The 22,916-nt window shown below is 34.8% G+C and overlaps 3 protein-coding genes across 9 annotated transcripts in view; 2 read left to right on the forward strand and 1 right to left on the reverse strand.

The window, feature by feature from the left end:
• Positions 1–23: 23 nt before the first annotated feature.
• On the forward strand, positions 24–2,419 carry sst6 (somatostatin 6). The gene is made up of 3 exons (XM_048178272.1): positions 24–905; positions 1,246–1,424; positions 2,123–2,419. Exons 2-3 carry the CDS (start codon positions 1,275–1,277, stop codon positions 2,321–2,323), a joined length of 351 nt encoding a protein of 116 aa, XP_048034229.1. The 5' UTR covers positions 24–905; positions 1,246–1,274; the 3' UTR covers positions 2,324–2,419.
• A 1,756-nt stretch (positions 2,420–4,175) lies between these two features.
• On the reverse strand, positions 4,176–9,831 carry tardbpa (TAR DNA binding protein a). Of its 6 annotated transcripts, none has more exons than XR_007182970.1 (7): positions 9,176–9,831; positions 8,836–8,999; positions 7,688–7,828; positions 6,869–7,039; positions 6,709–6,793; positions 5,766–5,912; positions 4,176–4,996 (listed from the first exon to the last, which is right to left on the reverse strand). XR_007182970.1 is itself a non-coding variant. In XM_048178263.1 (6 exons), exons 1-6 carry the CDS (start codon positions 9,414–9,416, stop codon positions 5,818–5,820), a joined length of 912 nt encoding a protein of 303 aa, XP_048034220.1. In that variant the 5' UTR covers positions 9,417–9,831; the 3' UTR covers positions 5,074–5,817. The 6 variants fall into 6 exon arrangements, 4 of the variants coding, with proteins under 4 accessions (XP_048034220.1, XP_048034218.1, XP_048034219.1 ...); XR_007182969.1 differs by having other exon boundaries at positions 6,869–7,054; XM_048178263.1 differs by lacking the exon at positions 4,176–4,996 and having other exon boundaries at positions 5,074–5,912; positions 6,869–7,054.
• Positions 9,832–9,839: 8 nt separating this feature from the next.
• lg24h1orf127 (linkage group 24 C1orf127 homolog) overlaps positions 9,840–22,916 on the forward strand; it is a 76,994-nt gene continuing 63,917 nt past the window's right edge. Inside the window, exons 1-12 of one of the 2 annotated variants that reach the window (XR_007182968.1) lie at positions 9,840–10,757; positions 10,832–10,914; positions 10,992–11,093; positions 11,670–11,794; positions 11,894–12,037; positions 12,125–12,163; positions 12,260–12,397; positions 14,713–14,797; positions 14,897–15,093; positions 15,620–15,743; positions 15,816–16,170; positions 19,418–19,476. Coding sequence is in view for 1 of the 2 variants with exons in the window: in XM_048178258.1 (XP_048034215.1) it covers positions 10,723–10,757; positions 10,832–10,914; positions 10,992–11,093; positions 11,670–11,794; positions 11,894–12,037; positions 12,125–12,163; positions 12,260–12,397; positions 14,713–14,797; positions 14,897–15,093; positions 15,620–15,743; positions 15,816–16,057 (1,314 nt within the window). In the remaining variant the exon portion in view is untranslated. Of the gene's footprint in view, positions 10,758–10,831; positions 10,915–10,991; positions 11,094–11,669; positions 11,795–11,893; positions 12,038–12,124; positions 12,164–12,259; positions 12,398–14,712; positions 14,798–14,896; positions 15,094–15,619; positions 15,744–15,815; positions 16,936–19,417; positions 19,477–22,916 lie in introns of those variants that run through there. The other variant, XM_048178258.1, reaches the window with a different exon arrangement.

Here is a 22,916-nt window from a genome sequence, read left to right on the forward strand (position 1 = left end):
GAGGGCAGGAATGATTTTTTTGCATTAATGAGTTTGTTTACATTAATAATGGGCTCATCTGAGTGACTATGAGAACAACCCACATATAATATACACAACCGACAAAGTTTTTGCCTGCTAACAGACAGTTGAAATTAATATTTATAAATTCCACAGCGTAAAATGGTCTCGCATAGTATTTTAAAATTGTATCTAATATTTTTCTTATATATATGTTTTATGTTGTCATATTTAGTAATATGTAAATATATTGAAAGGTCTTGACAGGACACTATCCTGAGAGGAGCAAGTTGCATTTGTGATTTTTAACATTAAAACCAAGATATATAAAACTTATATATATGCTTTCTGATATGTAAGTTGTTTATTGTTGAATCAAACAAAGAAAGTTTCATAAATAGGGAAATAAAGGCTGTAAAAATAAGATGTCCTCCTGGTTGTCACACTTAACCTCCCAATTCACCTCCAACCGGTTTAAAGATCAAAGAGCTGAACAGTGTAGCATTATAGTGCCTATCATATATGTGTGACAATGACGTCTCTCCTATGTGAAGTTTTTCAAGTAGCCCAGCTATTGAGAAAGCTTGTAATACAGCTCTACTCTACAAAGTTCTGGGGAAATGTGCAACCTAAAAAAACATCTTAATATCTTGTTTAAAATGCTACAAGAATGACGGAACGAATAAATCGCAGGCAAATTATGCTGACTCATCATGGTGAATGAGGTGATTCAGCACATGGAGAGCCAGGACAGGAAGTGGACACCATCTTTTGATCCGTCTCCTGATTAATTATGCATCAGCAGTGGGGAGGAGTCAGACTACGGTTGAAGTCCGACACAAACACGAGATGCTGCAGTTTGAACAGACTAATACCAAAGATCAACACTTCCTTTAAGAGCTGATGTATGTATAATCAAGCATGATTCATCTTTATGCATGATTACGGTTATGTTAAGGTGACTTTAGGGTGCCTTTTAAAGCATGTGGGGATTGTATTTGTTGAAATATAAATGTCATACAGGTATTAATGGAATAAATTACATTTGATGAGGATATTTGTACGATTTACCCTTAAAAATGTGCACGATGATGTCCCACAATAAGATAAAGATAAGATAAAATAGTCCAGTTATTAGTTTACTTAAAACATGCTAATTTGCCCTTTAAAATTAATAATAACCTACTATAGATATCACTAAATGAGGTAATTTCCTAATTGCTTTCGTATCCTATACTGTATCAGTATTGTTTGTGAGGTTACCTCTGTAAAACATGACAATGGCAGCTGGATGGGACAATCGCTCAGCGGTCGAGAGAAGCATGTTCATTATGCGGATGCTGCTGAGCCTGTTTCCTCTGGTCCTTGTGGTCTGGAATGGTGAGGCGTTACCTGTACCAGACAAACTATCACAAACCAATGAGGTGAGTCTCTAATTTTAGGCAAGACACTACAGGTTAAACTATTGTTGCATTTGTATCTGTATTGTATCTGTTCAATTACAATGCATATTTTTAATGGACATTTATTTTTCTCAAGCACTGAGCCAGAAATCTCCATTTCAGTAGCACGCACTTACGCCAAATTTTCTTTTTTTTCTTTTTTTTTTTATATCCAGAGGGGTTTGTTCATATATTTTCCTTGCCTGATTTATAAAACATTGTAATCCTAAAACAGTTTTTTTTCCTGGCTGCTGACAGTATTTTCTGATTTATAGACTGACAAAAGAGATATTCGAAAATCCTCTCTGTTAAAACCTTTAACTCTAATATGGCAACAAATTGAAACAAGAAATTTGAACCTGTTGTCCGAAGGAAATGTATGCAAAGGAAATGTAAATCAGTGCATATTTAATTAGATAATGCCGTCATTTGTATATTTAAACAACATTTTTTTTATATAAACTGTGATTAATCATCTATTTGTTACCCTGTTCGCCTGTGGTGTTTTTGGGGGTAAATCACAAACATGTGGTCATATTTGTTAGTATTTCCTAAGATCTATATCATCCGCTAAAAATAACTGTACTGCAGTGTTGTAATATGGTTAATGCTGTAAAAATCAATATAGAAGTGGTCTGATTCACATACTCAAGCCCACAGAAATGTCTCTTATTTTCTAGATACTTACCAAAGACCAAAAGGACTTGCTGAAGAAGATGATGACGGATATGGCAGAGCTGAACCTCACTAGTAAAGAACTAGCTGATCTTGACCCTGATTTTCTGAATGGCAAACTGGGAGAGAATTCTGTTGTACAGCCAACCCCTAAAGATAAATCTCCATGCAAGCTCTTCTTCTGGAAGTCCTTTTCCTCATGTTAAAACTGGAAAACAGAACAGACACTGATAAGTCTGTTGAATCTACAGTCCTGCCTTTACAGTTTGCCAGTATAATAATAAACATTGTATTGAAATCAATATCCCTTGGCTTCTGCTGTTCCTGTATTATATTTTATGTCTGATGAATTTTGAAAGAATGATTTACTGAGATATGCATTTACAGTGTGAATTAACAGTGTGAATGAACAGAAATCTTCAAATAATGGTCTTTTGCATGTACACTTTATACTGTTTGACATCCAAGCCCAAAGAAACATGTAATAAAAGTTCTACAAATCTCTTCATGTCAGTCATATAACTTTAAAATACCTTCTGTATCATCACTAATATTGCTATGCTACGTCATTATAGCTTGGCTTAAAAAATCAAACAACCGGCACTGTGTAGTGTAGTCATATGTAGTGTGTAGTTTTGGCACCACCTAATGTAAACTTAAAGAAACTTCTTTTAAATAGATGTGGCCTATTGTTCTGGTAACCCAGTCACAGTTAAAGGTTTAGTTCACCCAAAAATAAAAATAATGTAATTTATTACTCACCCTCATGTCGTTCCACACCTGTAAGGAACACAAATTAAGACATTTTTGTTGAAATCCAATGACTCAGTGAGGCCTGCATTCAAAGCAATGACATTTCCTCTCTCAAGATCCATAAAGGTACTAAAAACATATTTAAATCAGTTCATGCGAGTTCAGTAGTTCTACCTTAATATTATAAAGCGAAGAGAATTTTTTTTGTGCGCCAAAAAAACAAAATAACGACTTTTCAACAATATAGTGATGGGCAGATTTCAAAACACTGCTTCGGCGCTTTACGAATCGAATGAGTGACTCGGATCTCCTATCAAATGGCTAAACTGCTGAAATCACGTGACTTTGGCGCTCCGAGTCACTGATTCGATTCATAAAGCTCCGAAGCAGTGTTTTGAAATCGGCTATATTGTTTAAAGGTCGTTATTTTGATTTTTGGCGCACAAAAATATTCTCGTCGCTTTATAATATTAAGGTAGAACTACTGAACTCGCATGAACTGTTTTAAATATGTTTTTAGTACCTTTATGGATCTTGAGAGGAAATGTCATTACTGTGAATGCAGGCCTCACTGATCCATCGGATTTAATAAAAAATATCTTAATTTGTGTTCCGAAGATGAACGAAGGTCTTACGGGTGTGGAACGACATGAGGGTGAGTAATTAATGACATTATTTTCATTTTTTGGTGAACTAACCCTTTAAAACCTAACTGACAATGAAATCATCTGACAGGTATGTAGTATATTATACATCAAAAGCAAACTGTAATATTAGACAGGACATGTGGCTTTAGTTGACATCATCGACAGCATTTGTAACGCTCGATTATTCAAAAATAGCTTTGGCTCATTGGTTTAAAAATAGGATACTTACAATACAAGTAAAAAAAAAAAAAAAAAAAAAAAAAAAAAAAAAAAAACACGTTTCTTAGACTTATCGAGAAATATTATCGCTTTTAAACCAACTTGCTTAATCAATGCTCATGACCCTACTGTTGCTATAGTAACGGACACTGCGGTCAACTGCATGCTATTTTAGTGTTGTTTTTAATTTTGTGGATATTTCATAATATTTATGTATTTTATATTCTTATAAATTTTATACCCGTGCTGGTAACACTCATAGGACTTACCTATAGGCTGTATGACTTTTAATGTTCATCCGCCTAGGACAGTAGTCCCACCAAAAATGGCTCGTCAACCTCATAACTCAAATAATACGTTTACGGAAGAATCTAAATGATTCGACAAAAAATAAATAAAAATAAAAAAAAGAACAATTTCTTCAAATCATCACTTAAAGTTTAGCAAGGAATTAAAAAATTTATTAAGTTAGTAATTATATTCAGCAGTTATTCACTTTCTGAGGTGAAACTACCTGCAGTTTTTATGGTGATATTTCCACAAACAAGACACAGCAAAACTATTTAATAGTATGTTTGCAATGTACTAAACCAGTAGGTTAAATCAAATGAGTTATATGTTTTACACTTAAAGACTTACATGAAATGTTTACAATTACACCTTTCAGGTAAAAATAAAAACAGATACAATTCCTCTGTGTATGTTTATTATGTATTTTGAAAAAAATGGAAATCCTGTCAGTGATTCAAGTCATTGATAACACAAACCTCATTCACAAAATCCTATCTGTTCACCCACAACAGGACACTGTATGGAAAATAGGCCTTTTCAACTTTAAGTAAACTATATTTACAGTGGGACAGATCATGTGAAAGCAATCAAACAAAAGGACGACTTTAAAAGCAAGATCAATGACTGCATTGACGTCTTGCGTACAACAGAGCTGGATATACACAAGCATGGATGTTAAGTCATTTGTGATGGGACTGATCCATAAACGCATTGGTTTAACTCTGCTTTTAGTTGGCCTTGTACTGTCTTTAGTCATGCACTCCGGCCAATTGGGAATTGTCCATTGAAATTTCAATAAGGATTCCAGGGAAATCTGGTTACAGTGAAGTGAAGTAGTCCCTTTTCAGGTTAAAGGCATACAGCAGCAGTCTCCACAGATGGACTGTGTGAACTTCAGTCTTCAGCTCTCCCATTATTGACTTCACTCAGGGTTCTGAGGTAAACCTGGGCCATCCGAGTCCAACGTTCCTATACATGCGAATTAAATAAGTGTTTGCAATTCAATTAATGTCTTGAAACAAATAAGCCACTATCAAAATAACTAGTCAAATTATTATTTTTTTATTCGAGTTCCCTTAGATTCACAAAACATATAAAAAGCATTCAAAACACATAACAAAAGCAACCTCTTCTTGAAGCATTCTTCACTTTCATCATCAATACATCACCCCAGTTAAGCCACTCAGAGCTCACGCTCGCCCTCATTCACCGCCCACTCCCAGAGCCCCGCCCACAGACAGCATCACATCACGTTCACACATATGAGTTCAGTAACAGCGAGATAGAACACACACCATACACAGCATTCACATCAAATTAAGCAAGAACACAAATACTTAGTAGATCACTTAAACATTCCACTACATATATCTTTTCTCTTTTTTTGGGTTATTTTTTTTAAATGCAGCTCTTTAAATATGATTGCAATATCAGAAAAGGGAGGAAGGTAGACAGAACAAGAGGGACGGAAGAATGTAAATGAATGTCCTTCTGATGGTCCTACAGAAAAAAAACACTCGCTGCCTCTGTTCACACTCGCTCACACAGGTTCTTCTCACAGTCATCATGTCGCTTTTCGGCATCGCACACTTGCGTTCAAGTTCTCTCTCTCTCAGTGCGTTCGCTCATTCAGTCTCTCACTCGTGGCGCACCAACAATCCATCACCATATCACTCTCAGCTCTCAAAAAAGCGGACAGATTTCATCCATGAAAAGGGGAAAAAAAGACAACACCCACCGTCTAACACAGTATATGCAGAGTGAAGCTGTGCTCTTTGATGGCAAAGCATTTACACATGGGAAGAAGGGAACTGATACTGAGATCGCTCGAACATTGCGGCCAACGAGGGGCTTCTTCCCGGGAAATTGGAAAAGAGGTGATGAACTGTAGAAGAGATTTATGAAGGCTTGACCATAAAAAACGTTGAGGGAAAAAAAACTGCAGAGAACAACTCAAATTGCTTTCCACATGGAGCATCTTTAAATGTACTGGATGCTCAGATATGTGGGCTTACTGAAATAATGCCTGACACAAAATAAATTTTATCCATAAGGGAAAAAAAAAGAAAAAGAAAAAAAATCTTATAGTGTTCATTTCACTCCTAACAATTCCAACCACTAAATGAATCTTAAAGAGCAATCATTATATGTATACGAAGAACATTCAGAGTTTTACAAAATCAAAGGCAAATATTTAAGGGACATAATATCGGACTAAACTTTCTTCTCTCAAAATACTTACCATATAACCTAGATATTAGGATACTTCATGACCCAGTTCAAATCTCTCTACATTCCCCAGCTGGACTTTGTCTCCATGCTAGACCCAAAGCCGGAGTTGAACCCACTGCTCGAGCCTGAATTAGTACCCGCCCCCCACCCGAGGCTAGCTGAGCTGCCGGTGTTGTAGTTATTGCTGCTTGGGTTGTAACTCTGGTTCTGATCTCTACTACCACTGTTCTGCCCGCTAGGGGTAGTGCCAGAGGCGGCGGTCTGATTCTGCTGACTGGCCAGCATTCCCATCATGCCCCAGCTACTCTGGAGGGCTGCCTGAGCAGCTGCCATCATGGCTGGATTCAGGCTAAGAGCCCCAAAATTCACATTGCTGTTTGGACTGCGACTACTGCCAAAGCCCTGCCCCCCAAACCCCCCGAATCGCCCACGATCCATCATTTGCCTACTATTATTGTGCTTAGGCTCAGCGTTGGAGATGTGCACACTGGTTCCTTTGATGATCAGGTCCTCACCGCACAGAGACTGGGCAACCTGGAGGGAAAAAAAAACATCCGTTAACACGAGCAGAGAATGAAATCACGAAACCAAAACAGATAGGAGACTGACCTGATCATCTGCAAAGGTGACAAAGGCAAAAGCTCGGAAAGGTTTGGGGATGAACACGTCTGTGACTTCGCCGTACTGCATAAAAAACTGTCTAAGCTCATCGGCTGTCATGTCCTCGGTGCAGCGGCCCACAAACACTTTCCTGCTTCTCATAGGCTCATCAGGACCAGCCTGTTCCAGGAAATACTAGATCATTTAATAGAAAACAGGGTCTACTCATGCAGTGTTCATAACGACAAGGGCATCACAAAACATTTGAAAGATGAAATGTGTATATGTTCAAATTTAAATCTGAAAGAGCTTAATACTTCTAAACGCAAATAACTTATATGGGTCAATGACATGACGGGTCATTTTTTTGTCCAAAGGCCTTAATATAAAATAATAAAAAACAAAGATATGACTTCCAAAAAGTATGCAAGTTAGTACAACTAGATCTCTTTTATTGAATTATATTTTGCAACATATCATTTTATTTTAAAAATTTTTGAAGTGTCAAAGGTCATTCGGTTTATCCGTCCAAAGGCCAATAGAGCCATTTCATTTGTGATTAAAATATCTAAAAATATAATAAATGTATATATTTTCATTCAGGCATGATTTTATAACATCATATCATAGAGCAAAATGGTATTAAAATTATGCAGTGTTAATTGATTATAAAAACCACATAATCCCATTGTTAACACTTAATAAAACTTCAAAATTAATTATATCTCCATTATGTTTTTTTACACTTTTAAAAACCGTATTCGTCAATGACCCATATACCAAAATGTGAACTATGTGTGATATTATGTGACAGTGTTGCAGACATACCTTTGAGTTGGGGAGTTTACAGTCACACCATCTTCCATCGATCATATGCCGTTGGGACATGACTTTTATTTGTGTTTCGTAGTCTGTAAATCTTACAAAGCCAAATCCTTTAGAATTTCCAGTTTTTGCATCTCTCTTCACCTGAGGGAACAGGAAATGCTCAGTGTCACACTGCATGATACATGACTACATTTGAGTAAGAGTGAACCCAATTCTGTCATTATTTACTCACTCTCGTGTCTTTCAAAACCTATATGACTTTCTTTCATGGAACTCCAAGGAGTTATTTCTGGCCAAATTCTGAGCGGCTTTTTCCATACAAATGGAAAGTGAATGGTAACTATGGCTCTTGTGATCCTCAGCAGTCGAAATTGACAGAAGACAATAGTTTTGTTTTTTGTTATGAAACAAAGACACTATATAATATTTATTCTTTAATATTTTGAGAGGATTTCATGGTACTAGACAATATCCACCTCTAAATTATGCACTATTTGTGATCCTGGACCACAAAACCAGTAATAAGTAGCACAGGTATATTTGTAGCAATAGCCAACAATACATTGTATGGGTCAAAATTATCGATTTTTCTTTTATGCCAAAATTCATTAGGATATCAAGTAAAGATCATGTTCCATTAAGATATTTTGTATTTTTCCTACTGTAAATATATCAAATTTTGTTTTTGTGAGTGGATATACATTGCTAAGGACTTCATTTGGACAACTTTAAAAGGCAATTTTCTCAATATTTTGATTTTTTTTGTACTCTCAGATTCCAGATTTTCAAATAGTTAAAATATCTCAGCCAAATATTGTCCTATCCTAACAAACCATACATCAATTGAAAGTTTATTTATTTAGCTTTTAGATGATGTATAAATCTCAATTCCCAAAAACTGACTGGTATTGTGGTCCAGGGTCACATGTAATTCTATATAAAAATAATACAACTCTTTGGTCTGCATCACAGGCTCCATCTCTCTCTCTCTAGAACTCAAAGTCCCTGGCAGTGACCATCCACCAACTTCTCCTTTATGCTCCACAGATGAAAACCCATCATATAGGTTTGTAATGACATGACAGTGAATACATTTTAGTTTTTATTTGTTTGGGGTGAACTATCCCTTTAGGTTTGTTCATACTAACCTGCACCATGATCACCTCTCCAAAAGTGCTGAAGTAATCTTTAAGGTCTTGCTCTGTTGTTTTCCATGGCAACCCAAGCACAATCAAATCTGATGTCTTCTGCACACCTCTCTTGATCTTCACAGCCGATGCAGCATCCATTTCATCCATCTTCCTCTTGTTATCTGAAAAGAGCATCCAATTAGTAAAAATCAAATAGATTGAATTCACATGCACATCAAAATGCATTAGGACTTGGATATGCAACGGATCACATAAGACCATGTTTTCTGTGCATCAACAATTCCCAAATTATGTCCTTGCAATCAAATAAACATAGTATTACCAGATCTGATCATACCTTTTGGATAATTAACCACGTACACCAGATTGCCCCAGTCTGATTCGGGTGCATGAAGAACCCCCTCCACTAGTCGGACCCCTCTCATGCACTGAGACACGGGGCTACGGTATCTAAGGCCGCAGGCACCGGGAAACTGCGCGGCGACGGTGGACAGCAGCACGGTGCCGTCTTCTTCGGACGGGATCTCCATCGGCTCCTCGTTCTCATCCTCCGCGACGCGAATATAACACTCCGTCATGATAACGCCGAGAACTGTGCTAACAGCTTCCGAGCGGATAAATAATTCAGTTATAAGACAACCAACCGAGCTGAAACTGAAACTAGTAAACCGGAAAGACTTCAAAAGTAAACACAACCACAAATTTGATGGCAACAAGTGTTTTATCTATTGTTTGCGTGCGACTGTTGTCAATGAATGCGGGGTGCCATTAGCTAAGCTAAGCTATTTGCTAACCGCGCGCACGTTAGAAATGAATGGCGCGCCGCACCCTGTTCCCGCCAACTGCCACGCTTTGCAAATACCAACTCATCGACTGTACACAATTATCTACCGATTGTGATTAAAACAAGCGGTTTAAAGTAATAAAAATAAAGAAAACGATTGGACCAATGCATCCAGTTTCTGTTTCCGACCCCCTAAACTGATAAAATGGCCACCCAGATGCGTCACTGAAGGAATGACATCATAAGTTTGGAGCGTCTCATTGCAGCACATGGAGGGGTTTGCAAATGTAATATGTGAACTTTTTTAACGCATAACCTAATTTGTGGTATACTGTATCAGGTGGTGTGATTCTGTCTTGTCTGTTCATGATTATGATGGGCCGGTGAGGTTGTAATTTCTATTTAAAGAGACTGAAATAATGTCAAATATGCAAGAATCCACTGTAATGTTGAAAGCTTCTCCTCATACCTTATCTTACAGGTTTGTTACATCAGACCAAGAACAGACAAAAGCACTGTAAAACAATAGATTTAAAGACAAAGGCCTGTAATGTTAGCAGTGCAGTGTGCAACCGAGGTGTTGAATGGCTTTATCACACAATATTTCACTTTGGGGTTTCTGTGATGTTTTGGTCAGCCTTCTTATGGGTGTCCTTAAGAGCTGCAATTGTTTCTTATAGTACTGTAATTGCTAAGAATGGCAGGACCAGATTTACGCTATGTTGCCCACAATGATACTGACAAATATGCAATTTAATAGCAAAAATTGTTTATTGTGCCACAGTCTTGGAAAGCTTTTGATAACAACTAACTCATGAAGTGGCAAAGACATTTTTATTTGGAAAAGATAAAGCCTCATGTAAGGCATAATAAGTGAATGAAAGAAAGAAAAGAAGAGATTTTTATTGCCATGCAGGTGCAGGTTTCCCTCCTTCCATTGCTGTTTTCACACTTGTGCATGCTGTATAGCCTAATTTTATGATGAGGTGGGTCAGCCTTCCTTGCTCTCGCACTCACTTGTAACCTAAAAAGCCAAACACAGCTGACTTTTTAGCAGTATAAAAGCACTTCTGTCCTCATGAACCAACGTGCAATGAACCATGCTGATGCTCACCAGAGTTTTACTTATTACAGTGTAAGTAACTGTATGCTTATGCTTGAAGTATTTTCTCATGTAATATTACTGAAATTATTATTGTTGTGTTTTAGACACTTCATTTTGCCCATATGGGGAAATGTTTTGCGACTTCAGAAGAGAGACTGGATGGGGGGTCCATCTGCTAGCATGACAGGTAATTATTTATAGTATGTTGCTCTTTGCACTGTAGTTAAAGAATTAAGGAGAAATTACTGATTTTCATTTTCCTAGAGGGTGATGTGGAATGTTTCTCTGAGTACATGGAACTTTGGATCCATAGAATGAGAATTGAGGGATTGAGGCTTTGGCTTTCTGGAATATTAAGGATTCAAGGTGAGATATATGGGTTTTGAATAACTAAACTTAAAATAAGAGAAGAAAACAAAAGGATCTATGATCTAAAGATCAAATTTTCACCAGTAATATAAAGGTTTTCTGAGAAAAAAAATTATGGTATCAACATTACATGTTTTACACTTTGATATAATTATTTTGTGATTTATACGTGATATAGGATATATATATATATATATATATATATATATATATATATATATATATATATATATATATATATATGCATGAGTTTCCCCCTTGGGAGATAAATTAAGTTGATCTAATCTTATAGTATATCAAATATATTAAATTAATAAAAATGATATAAAAAAAAAACATAAACTTATATGTTAACTAAAACTTTATAAATATAGACTTTTCATAAATAATATACTACTTTTATACTTAATATGGTGATGTTAAGTTACTTTAAGAGTTCCTTATGTCTAAGACAGTGACAGTGCACAGACAGTGCAAGGTGTGAGTATGACCGCTATTTTAAACAGCAAGAAAAACTATTTTTTTAAAATATGTTCTGTGCAATAGTTTTTATAAATCTCTTGCTCTTACCAGTGGGTCTGGTGTCCATGGAGAATCTAAACCATCAGCTGTCTTCATGTGGGTTTGCCCTGCGCAGAGATCTAGACAAGAACTATATCTTCAGAGTCATGTACAGTGGATGTTTTGTCCAGTTAGAGGTCAGAAAATGTCCCTGTTTGTCACTAAAACATATTGTGTTACAGGTAAAAATCTGTCGCTTTTTTATCACTGCATCACAGAATAACATGATTTTTCAGCATGGCAGTTATGTCATTGTGCTGAACCTGCTGAAGAGAGTAAGTCGTTTTGGAGGAAGGACTCAAAAGTTTATGATGAAGTGTCCAGCGGTGTTAGCGCCTCCTAACAGAGAGTACATCCAGTGTGATTCAGACATCATTCAGGTAAGAATTAGGTTGATGTGATAATTCCTCTCTTGCTCTCTCTCTTTCTCTTTTTTTCATTTTTTCAAAGCTCTTTTTGTGTTCAAGGTTACCAGAGAGATCCCTGTGGATAACTGGAATAATGAGGTAATTTCTAAATGTTGATAAGTAAATGTTGATATTTGATGTCAAGAGATGAATGGATCTAATTTGAAATATTTCTGATGTGATTTTTCCACTCAGCTCGACTGGTCTCTGGCCTTGAGAGGGAGTCTGGTGGTGGCTTTGGAGGATTCCAGTCTTATTCAAGTAAATGTTGAAATGCACAAACCAAACATAACAGTTCAAGGGAGGAGGGGCACCATCTTAAGTCCTGTGCAGGTAAGACTGTGATGTCAGATTGTGGCTGTGAGAATTTGTAATGGTTTAGTAACAAAGCAAAAATTAATTTATTGGAAATGTTTTATATTTTTTCCTTTAGGTGGCAATATTTGCATGTCTGTGTTTGACAAATAGTAAAATTTAAACAATTAATTAAAATAAAATTGTATATATATATTAGGGCTGTCAATCGATTAAAAATGTTAATCTAATTAATTACATACTCTGTGATTAATTAATCTAAATTAATCGCATACATAATTTTTGCTGTGAAAGTATTAAATATTTCAATTCAAATGAATCAATGCAGGGTTTTTCCTGGGTCAAAAATGGTCTTCGGTGGTGACAGACATGGTCATCCACACAAACAGTAAAAAGTGCCCTACCCACGTGATCTGCGAGCCCGATACTGACAATAAAGTACCCGTCACTCTCACTGTAATTCTCTCTAGCCCTATTTGCAGACAAAAAAAAAGAATTTTATAGCTTTGTAAGAGAAGATGCTTTTTTGCTAAACCTGAAAAGTATTAAATAGTAGCATTTAGAAGTTATATTAACAAATAATATAATTTTCTACCATATACAATTGAATGCACCTAGCTAACAACAACTTGCTTTGTTCTGGTTTCACCTCACTCCAGTCTAAACTAACTGATTTTATAGGTAGGCCTAATTTACTACACATTGTCATTTAAATAACCTGAAAATATTGTGGATTATTAAGGCTAATTTTTCTAACCACTCTTGCTAAATGGGGTAAGCACACTTATGTTCTCATTTCAGAGTTGTTCGTGTAAACGATTCATTATAGACCGTGTGGACAGATCAGTTGTTGTCATGATTCATTAAAATGAATCTGTTCAAATGAGTCATTAGGTCGCGAATTGGACATTAGCGGACGTTGACGCGTTGCGTGCGAATCGCGACTGTTATTAGGACATCGCAAAAGATTTGTCAACACAGAAAACACTTCACCACTGGATAGGATTTTCTTTTTGTTTACTGAAAGTGTGGTTTATGTCAGCTGCACGTGCAGGGCGCCTGTCAGAGAAGATGAGGTGACGTTCTTTTGAGCACTATTCACACCCAGCGGTTATTCAGGAAAAACATTCTCCGAATGCGCCTCGTGAAACATGGATTCGGTCTTACGAACTTTTAGCATTGTGTCAGTTGATTTAGATTATTATGTGTGAGGAAGAGAGAGTGCAAAGATGGTGCTTACTTTGAAAGAGCTCGCGCACACGAGAACGGCTCCAGGTTCAAAGGTCAATACGGAATGGATTAACCTACGTTATTTTTTTTAACGCGTTATTTTTTCTCAGATTAATTAATCGAAATTAATGCGTTATTTTGACAGCCCTAATAAATAAATATATATATATATATATATATATATATACAGTGGGTACGGAAAGTATTCAGACCCCCTTAAATTTTTCACTCTTTGTTATATTGCAGCCATTTGCTAAAATCATTCAAGTTCATTTTTTTTCTCATTAATGTACACACAGCACCCCATATTGACAAAAAAACACAGAATTGTTGACATTTTTGCAGATTTATTAAAAAAGAAAAACTGAAATATCACATGGTCCTAAGTATTCAGACCCTTGGCTCAGTATTTAGTAGAAACACCCTTTTGATCTAATACAGCCATGAGTCTTTTTGGGAAAGATGCAACAAGTTTTTCACACCTGGATTTGGGGATCCTCTGCCATTCCTCCTTGCAGATCCTCTCCAGTTCTGTCAGGTTGGATGGTAAACGTTGGTGGACAGCCATTTTTATATATATATAACCAGACATTTCAAAAATGAAAAAAAAAGAAGGGAATTCATCATTTTCAATTTGAGGAGTATTTTTGTCACTTTCGTTGCTTTTTTTGCCCCCAGACCTTGTAAATTTCTGACCTGCTTGAACTAGAATTATTCACTAAAGTGTACCACCTAGTGGTTTGTAAATGAATGGCATATTTTTGGTTCTTGAATGTTGAGTTAAAAGCAGGGCTGGAAATGGGTGGGGATTTGGGAGTGAATTTCACTCCAGTTTAAAATGTCTTTAACCACATAATAGCCTCCAAATACTATGCGAATTTCATACATAAATATAGTGCGATTTTCTGCATCTGTGGTTTAAAAATATGAACAACACAAAAATCTCTAACTAACGTCCCCCAGTGAATCTCAGTCATTTGCACCACTGGTTAAAAGTAGCTAAACTAGGTAAAGAATTCTATAAACCTCTTATTTAATCCACCATGTGCTTCAAACAATTAAACAGCAGGTTTATTTGCATTAAAAGTATTCTAATCTTTTAGGTTTTCAAATCTGAAGGACATTTCTTACCTCTCAAACTGGTCAGTGGCCATTATGCCTACAGCATGGAGGCGACCTGCCCAAATGGTTTGTTACTGTGGTCATATCATAGCATTTATCTTCTTTATGTTGCAATTTTTCTGTCACTTAGATGTTTCAACAGCCATTCTGTGCAACTTTTTTCAGTGAACCAGTTGCCATCTAAAGACACAGTGCTACATGTCTATAAACGGCGCATGGGCTTGACCAAGAGAGGTGGATATCAAAATGAGACCCTGTCAGTTAGCAGTGTGATTGTGGAACAGACTGACACATTTACCTGGTCAGAGACAAGCGACTTTGTGCAGCTTATCATTCCCACGCCCCACATTCAACAGAAAAAGGTTAGTAGCGTATAACTTATACATATACACTACCATTAAAGATTTTTTTTTAAAGAAATACAGTGTTACGTTAAATTGAAAAAAAAAAAAGACAATATTTTTAGATATTTCAAATGACACAAAAGCTTTCTATTTCAAATAAATGATTATTGCCATGCAGGTATAAATTGTATTAAATTTTTACTTTAAATGTATCACAGTTTCCATAAATGATGCTCTGATAATAATAAGAAATGTTACTTGAGCAGCAAATCAGCATATTAGAATAATTTCTGAAGGATCATGTGACACTGAGACTGGAGAAATGGCTGCTGAAAATTCAGCTTTGCCATCACAGGAATAAATTACATTTTAAAATACATTAAATATGTTACATTTTTGAGTTTTAAAGCTTTGAAATATGGATCTCTACATTTTTATTTCATTTATTTTAAATTATTTTTTTCATTATCATTTATAATTGGGTAAAATCAGGTAATTATTATATAGTTAAAACTATACAATACATTTTTTATGTATTTTTTAGGAGTGCATTGGTCAGGAAGGTCAGAAACTTCAGCAAAATTTCTACAAGATAGACGCTGTTCTCACCTTTAAAGAGACAAATCACAAAATGCTCTGGACCATGGAAAACACCTCACCATGTTCAGGTTAGTGTCTCTTTGATAGTTTGAATCCTCAATCAGATATTCCAAACTAAAATTGACACAATTGTTTTTCAGAGATGTTAAAATCACATTTGATGCATGATGACCCAAAAGAAGCTAATTTCACAACACATTCTGCTGAGGGGATTACAGACGAGCCAGCTGATTTCAACAAAGAGTTTACTCCTTCCATGCCATTAAAGACTCTATCTACAGTATCACAGACAGCAGATGAAGAAACCAGCATGAACTCCGTACCAACCCAACAAATCCAAACAACCGAGGCTCTTAGTACATCATCTCGTCTTTCACCATAAATGGAGATGGTGGAAAAAAGTGATTGCAGTTACACTTTGCAGCCTAAAACAGGACAGAGACTTCTCCATTGTCAACTGTGAGGGGCCGTAATGCACAACGGATGGAAATGCAGGTACCAACTGCACATGTGTCAGTGATTTTCCATACAACACTATTACAATTGGTAGTCCATTAATCACTGCAGATGTAATCACAATTTGAAATACAGCTACACATTTAAGCGCCATTTTCACTCAGACTGGGATTTACAACACAACAGTCAAGTGGACCCATGCATCTTTTCCGTTGACAAGCAAAGTGCCATTGGAATCACATGCAGGGAATGATTACATCTAAGACTGTGTTGGTCATGCCAGTTAAAAACAAGCTACTGTCTCTGAACTCTCTCAGCTGTGTGTGTTTCTCTCAGAAGTAAATGTGGAACAGTAATACATTTTGTATCTAGCATAAAAATTGGTGTTAATTCTCAAGTTGTTCACTGACTCTCCCTGTCACTTGCCTGAAAGACAAAGTGCTTGACAGTTTAGCAATTTCTGTTTAGCAATTGCCATAATGTAATATTATAGTATCTTTAGAACAGTTTCTGTAATCTTTTTGTACTGTATGATTGTGTATTTAGAGCTCTCTGGAATACTTAATTCTAATTGGTCAGTCGTGGCATTCAGTAGTCTGACATTTTCTAATACTCACGGTCGGCCACGACCGGTGTCGTGAGATCTCCCTCGAAATCGGGTTTCAATCAACTAGACATGACATTAATTTAAAATAAGGGTTACACTTTATTTTAAGGTGACATAGTAACATTGTACTTACTCAAATAAGTACTGAGTAATATACGTTTACTTACTGTAGAGTTACAGTTAGGGTTAGGGTTTGGTTTAGGGTTAGTTTCTTGTAATTTTGCATAATTTACTGTTATTACTATAGTAAGCCGTGTTGGGGGTAACGCATTACAAGTAACGCGAGTTACGTAATCAGATTTCTAGTAAAGTAATGCATTACTTTTAAATTTACAACAAAATATTTGAGGTACTTTTTCAAATAAGTAACGCAAGTTACTTTGTTTTCCCATGTATTGACTTACAGCTGTCCTACCTCCATGTTGAGAGAAATCATAAGTAGCGTTGTGTGTGCTGTGTGTGAACATGATGGGTATTGTAGTTCTAAACTAAACGAGAGCATTTACTCATCTCATTTACACAAAAACATTCAGTATTCACAAAATGAATAAAGCAGTGAAATGCAAACTCAGAATATTACACAAATGTAATAATTATTTAAATATGTTAAATTACACAAATATACTTTATGTATTTAATCTCACTTTATTAACCAATGTCTTTGCTGACCTTCGATGATCCAATTCAACCATCCCAGTAAGCAAAAATGACTTTAGTTGACTTATGTTTGTTTTTATTGCTGCACCCTCTACTGTACAGGCGTGAATTTGCATTTTCTTCAGCCTGAGGCTTATTTATGTCACTTTTGCTGTAAAATGCCCTTTAGTTTTACCAAAAATAAAAAAATAAAAATAAAAGTTCTATCAAAAAACATGCTCAGGTGACAAAAAGTAACACAAATGTAATGTAACACATTACTTTCCATAAAAAGTAACTAAGTAATGCAATTAGTTACTATTTTAGGGAGTAATGCAATATTGTAAGGCATTACTTTTAAAAGTAATTTTCCCCAATGCTGATAGTGAGTACATGTAATAATGTGTAACTACTGTACGTCATCTTAAAATAAAGTGTTACCAAAATATGTACAGTCTGCCGATATACTATATGGTGTATAATAAAAGAAAATGGACATAATGTAATTTCTTTCACTTGATAAACTTGAATAAATAATAATAATAATAAACAAACAATTCAACTTAATTACTTAGTTCTTTCAGTAAGTGGTATCATCTTGCGTCTCAGTTATTGATTCTAATAAAAATGACCTCAGATTATTTATCTATTAGTATTACTGTAATAATTGTTGTTGCTAGCCTATGATTTGTTATCCTTTACATAGAGTGTGTATATATATATATATATATATATATATATATATATATATATATATATATATATATATATATATATATATATATATATATATATACAGTACAGTCCAAAAGTTTGGAACCACTAAGATTTTTAATGTTTTTAAAAGAAGTTTCGTCTGCTCACCAAGGCTACATTTATTTAATTAAAAATACAGTAAAAAACAGTAATATTGTGAAATATTATTACAATTTAAAATAACTGTTTTCTATTTGAATATATTTCACAAAGTAATTTATTCCTGTGATGCAAAGCTGAATTTTCAGCATCATTACTCCAGTCTTCAGTGTCACATGATCCTTCAGAAATCATTCTAATATGATGATCTGCTGCTCAAGAAACATTTAATGTGTACAATTGTACAAAATATTTGTGTACAATATTTTTTTTCAGGATTATTTGATGAATAGAAAGTTCAAAAGAACAGTGTTTATCTGAAATCTAATCTTTTGTAACATTATAAATGTCTTTACTGCCACTTTTGATTGATTTAATGCATCCTTGCTGAATAAAAGTATTCATTTCTTTAATTTCTTTTCAAAAAAATACTTTTGAACGGTAGTGTATAATGCTACAGAAGCTTTGTATTTCAGATAAATGCTGTTCTTTTGAACTTTATATTCATCAAGGAATCCTGAAAAAAAAAGTACACAACTGTTTTCAACATTGAAAATAATCATAAATGTTTATTGAGCAGCAAATCAGCATATTAGAATGATTTCTGAAGGATCATGTGACACTGAAAACTGGAGTAACGATGCTGAAAATTCAGCTTTGCATCACAGGAATAAATTACTTTGTCAAATATATTTAAATAGTACAGTTATTTTAAATTCTAATAATATTTCACAATATTACTGTTTTTTACTGTATTTTTAATTAAATAAATGTAGCCTTGGTGAGCAGACGAAACTTCTTTTAAAAACATTAAAAATCTTAGTGGTTCCAAACTTTTGGACTGTACTGTATATATATAATAAAATATAAGTAGTCAACATTTGATGTGGATCAAAAAAGCTAATCTTAAGAAGAAGGTTTTAGGACAACTTTGATGAAAGGTTTTGATCCACTTCAAATGTTGCATACTGTGTATTGAATACTGCAGGAAAATAAAAACAAATGACAGATAATCTTATGACTGACCGTTGGGTGTTTGTGGTCTGGATGATCACAATGTGGACAACCACCAGAGATGTTTTCTTGATGAAGCCTGGTCTCTGGCGTCAACATAAGAGTGTTTTTCCTTCCAGGATGTGATCTCTGTTGTAAAACTGTAATTTTACTGTACTTATTTTGTCTCTATAGTTACACTTTGCTGCTGGCTAGCAAGCTCTCAGTGGCAGTGTGATGAACAGCCAGAAGAGGTCAGTGTTGTTCAGTGTTTGGCTTTTGCAAAACATTCCAGCTCACTTCAAGGCAATGATCACTGGGTAAAACTTTGCAAAATTTTGAGGTCAGTGTCAGTTGCTCTAAAGTGCACATATATATAGTTCATATGCATGACTGATGCTTTATGGCTGTAATTTATTTTACTCATAAGACACTGATGTACATACTCACTCAGATTCAGTGGAAAAACAACCTCAAATGTGAGGTTAGTTAATTTGCCTTTACTACGCAATTTCCCACGCTTGAATGAATTCAATTAGACTTTTGAAAGGGCAGGCCATTTTAATGTAACCCAGGCTAGATATTCTTCTAAATTCTGAGCATCTGGAAAAAAAGACCACTGACGCTCGTAAAATTTATTGTGATTACAGTCTTGATATTTGAGCAAACCAAAGAACACTCTTTCTCATCCTAATTGTGTTTGTGTCTGAAAGTATGCGTTCTATATTAAATGACAAAACAAGAGCACATTTGTATGCATTGGATTAAGTGTCCTCTAGAGCTTTGCACTACAGCACAGTGTAATTCTCACCCAGGGGGTCAGAGGGGGGCCAGGCCGCCAGGGTTTTCTTTGGCATCTGTTGCATGAACTTGTGAACAGGAAACACAATAACAGCACAAAGTACACCAACATCTCAAGCCTTTCATGTGGCTGTTTTGAGCCATTATGTTATTAGTGTAGGCTTAAAAATTCCTTTCATGTCCCCCTCCTTTTCTTTTTCATATGAGTTGCACATCTGTGAGATGTTTGAAACCACACACTGGTTAAATTCTGCATTGCTTTCAGAGATGTTTTTAATTGTCATAATTGATAACGATATGATTTAAACATTCACACATTACCTAAACTTTGTTCTCGTATTTTTTTTATGAAGATTTATTACTGCCCTTCTTTGTTTGAAACATCACGATTTGTTCATTTAAAAAAAAAAAAAAAATCAAAATCTACACAAATGAAACATTAGTCAGTGTTAACTTGTATACAAAAGTCTCAGACCACTAGTTAATGTTTTACTTTATTCTTAAAATATAATAATATATTATAATATATATTTATAGTATTACTAAATAATATCAGCCATTTATTATGTCCCCTTTGACTGACATTAAAGCAAAATAGACTTTTGAACAACCCTTATATCATGAAATGTACCAAACTATACTGTGTGTATATATATATATATATATATATATATATATATATATATATATATACATACACAGTATAGTTTATATAAAAGTTTGTTTACATAATATATGTTTGTTTACATAATATATGTGTACATGTAAATATTTCTTAAATAAATACATGTATGTGTGTGTATTTATATATACATTATACATATGTGTGTGTACTGTGTATATTTATTATGTAAACAAACGTATATTTTGGATGCGATTAATCGCGATTAATTGTTTGACACCACTAAATACACACACACATATATACCTTTTAAATAGGGTTTAAATGACTTGGAAAATATCATGCGTTAGTGTTAGTATTTCTTGCTCAGGTTTGTAAAAGCAAGCTTACAAGTTACAATTGCAGCTCAATTTGTTGAACCGATTCAGCAATGAGCTTTCCACAACAGGACAAGAGCTGGCAGAGGAAAGAGGCTCTTGGAAAGGAAGGGAAGGCTTTGGTGGTTACGCTCTGACTCTTTATCTTACTTGCTGGGCAATTACAGAATCATGGGTCAACCATGCATGTAACCACAGCCTCGTTGCACAGTAGCAGATGTACTCATGGCATTAGCTGGTAGGAGCGTGAAGGTAAACATAAACAGATGCAGCTGGTTGCTAGGGACACTTGCCAACTTTTGTGCCCTAATGATTCCCATGTGTGCGGGTGCATATCTGCAGCAGTGGGCAGAATGCAGGCATACGCTGTGTTTCAGCTGTGCCAGAGTTTTTCAATGGGATATTTGTGAATGAGTTTAGCAGCAGTGGTTTTTGGGAGGGTGTTTCCCATTGGCATCATTCCCCTCCTAGTAAGTTAAAGCTGATGAAGCAGTTTTCTTCATGTCTTCAATTTACCATTGATTATAATGTTTTCAAATTAATGGAAAAGCCTTTTTTTATTAGTGTGCCTCATGAGTGGTATATTTGCTTTCCCAAATTTTCCTTTTATTGCATACGTCGTTGTATAATGAAGATTAATGTAAAATCTATTTGCAGTTGTGCTTTATGCCTAATCTAAACTTCTCATTTGTGTATCAAAGCAATTCCAAAAATAGTCCTACACATATAATGGGTAATTCATGACATGTTATTTTAATACATAATTGTGAGGTCCTGAATTCTGAGACCACATTGAACATTTGAGATTACAAATCTAATTTAAACCCAGAAAAAGTATAGATATTTTAGGGTTTTGAACTTTTGATTTAAAACAAAGAATTAATAACAATTAAAAACTGATTTGATTAAAAGCAAAGAAAATGTATGTTATCAAATAAATTAAAAATATTTAAGAATGCAACATTTCAGTCAAATTGTTATGTTAATAATGTAATTTATAATAAATAAAAATAGAAAAATGCTCAGTACAAACATTTTCACTAGTGGTCTTAGACTTTTGAAAGTTTTTACAAAAATGTTTTTGACAGAAGCTATATACTGAATAAAAATACAGTATAAATTGTAATATTGTGAAAAATTATTACATTTTAAAAATATTTTTATATGTAATTTATTCATGTGATGGCAAATCTGAATTTTCAGCATCATTACTCCAGTCTTCAGTGTCACATGATCCTTCAGAAATCATTCAAAGATGCTGATTTGGTGCTCAAGAAACATTTCAATGTTGAAAACATTTTTGTGGAAACTATTATACTTTTTTCAGGTTTCTTTGAAGAATAGAAGGTTAAAAACGACAGCATTTATTTGAAATAGAAATCTTTTGTAACATTATAAATGTCTTTACTGTCACTTTTGATCAGTTTAATGCGTCCTTGCTGAATGAAAGTAATAATTTCTTTAAAAAAAATGAAATTATTTATAATAAGTATTTTTCTTAGTGGTCTCTGACTTAGGAACTCCACTAATATCAAATAAAACTAAAAATGACTTGCAATTATTACAAATCTACTTCTTTTATTATTTTAACCTTTTTTTTCTTTTTTTTTTTTTATGTATCTATCCATAAGCTGATTTTCTCATAGCAAACACAAGGTATACCTGCAAAAGAAAATGTTTTTCAAAGGCAGCCATGTTGATTTATCAAAGGTCAAAGGTTAGATTCCTGCAATACAGTCTTCGGTGTAATTCGGTGATGATAAACGCTCAGTTCTCAATATCCTGTGCTACCAATTCTTCATCTATTCACAATTTTTCATCATCTTTACTAACTATGACATCTATGCAGCAGTGAGCAGGACAGACAGACTTACCCACCTGACAGGTTTAGTTT

Source organism: Megalobrama amblycephala, linkage group LG24 (genome assembly GCF_018812025.1).
Source record: "Megalobrama amblycephala isolate DHTTF-2021 linkage group LG24, ASM1881202v1, whole genome shotgun sequence".
In the NCBI taxonomy this organism is placed as follows: domain Eukaryota; kingdom Metazoa; phylum Chordata; class Actinopteri; order Cypriniformes; family Xenocyprididae; genus Megalobrama; species Megalobrama amblycephala.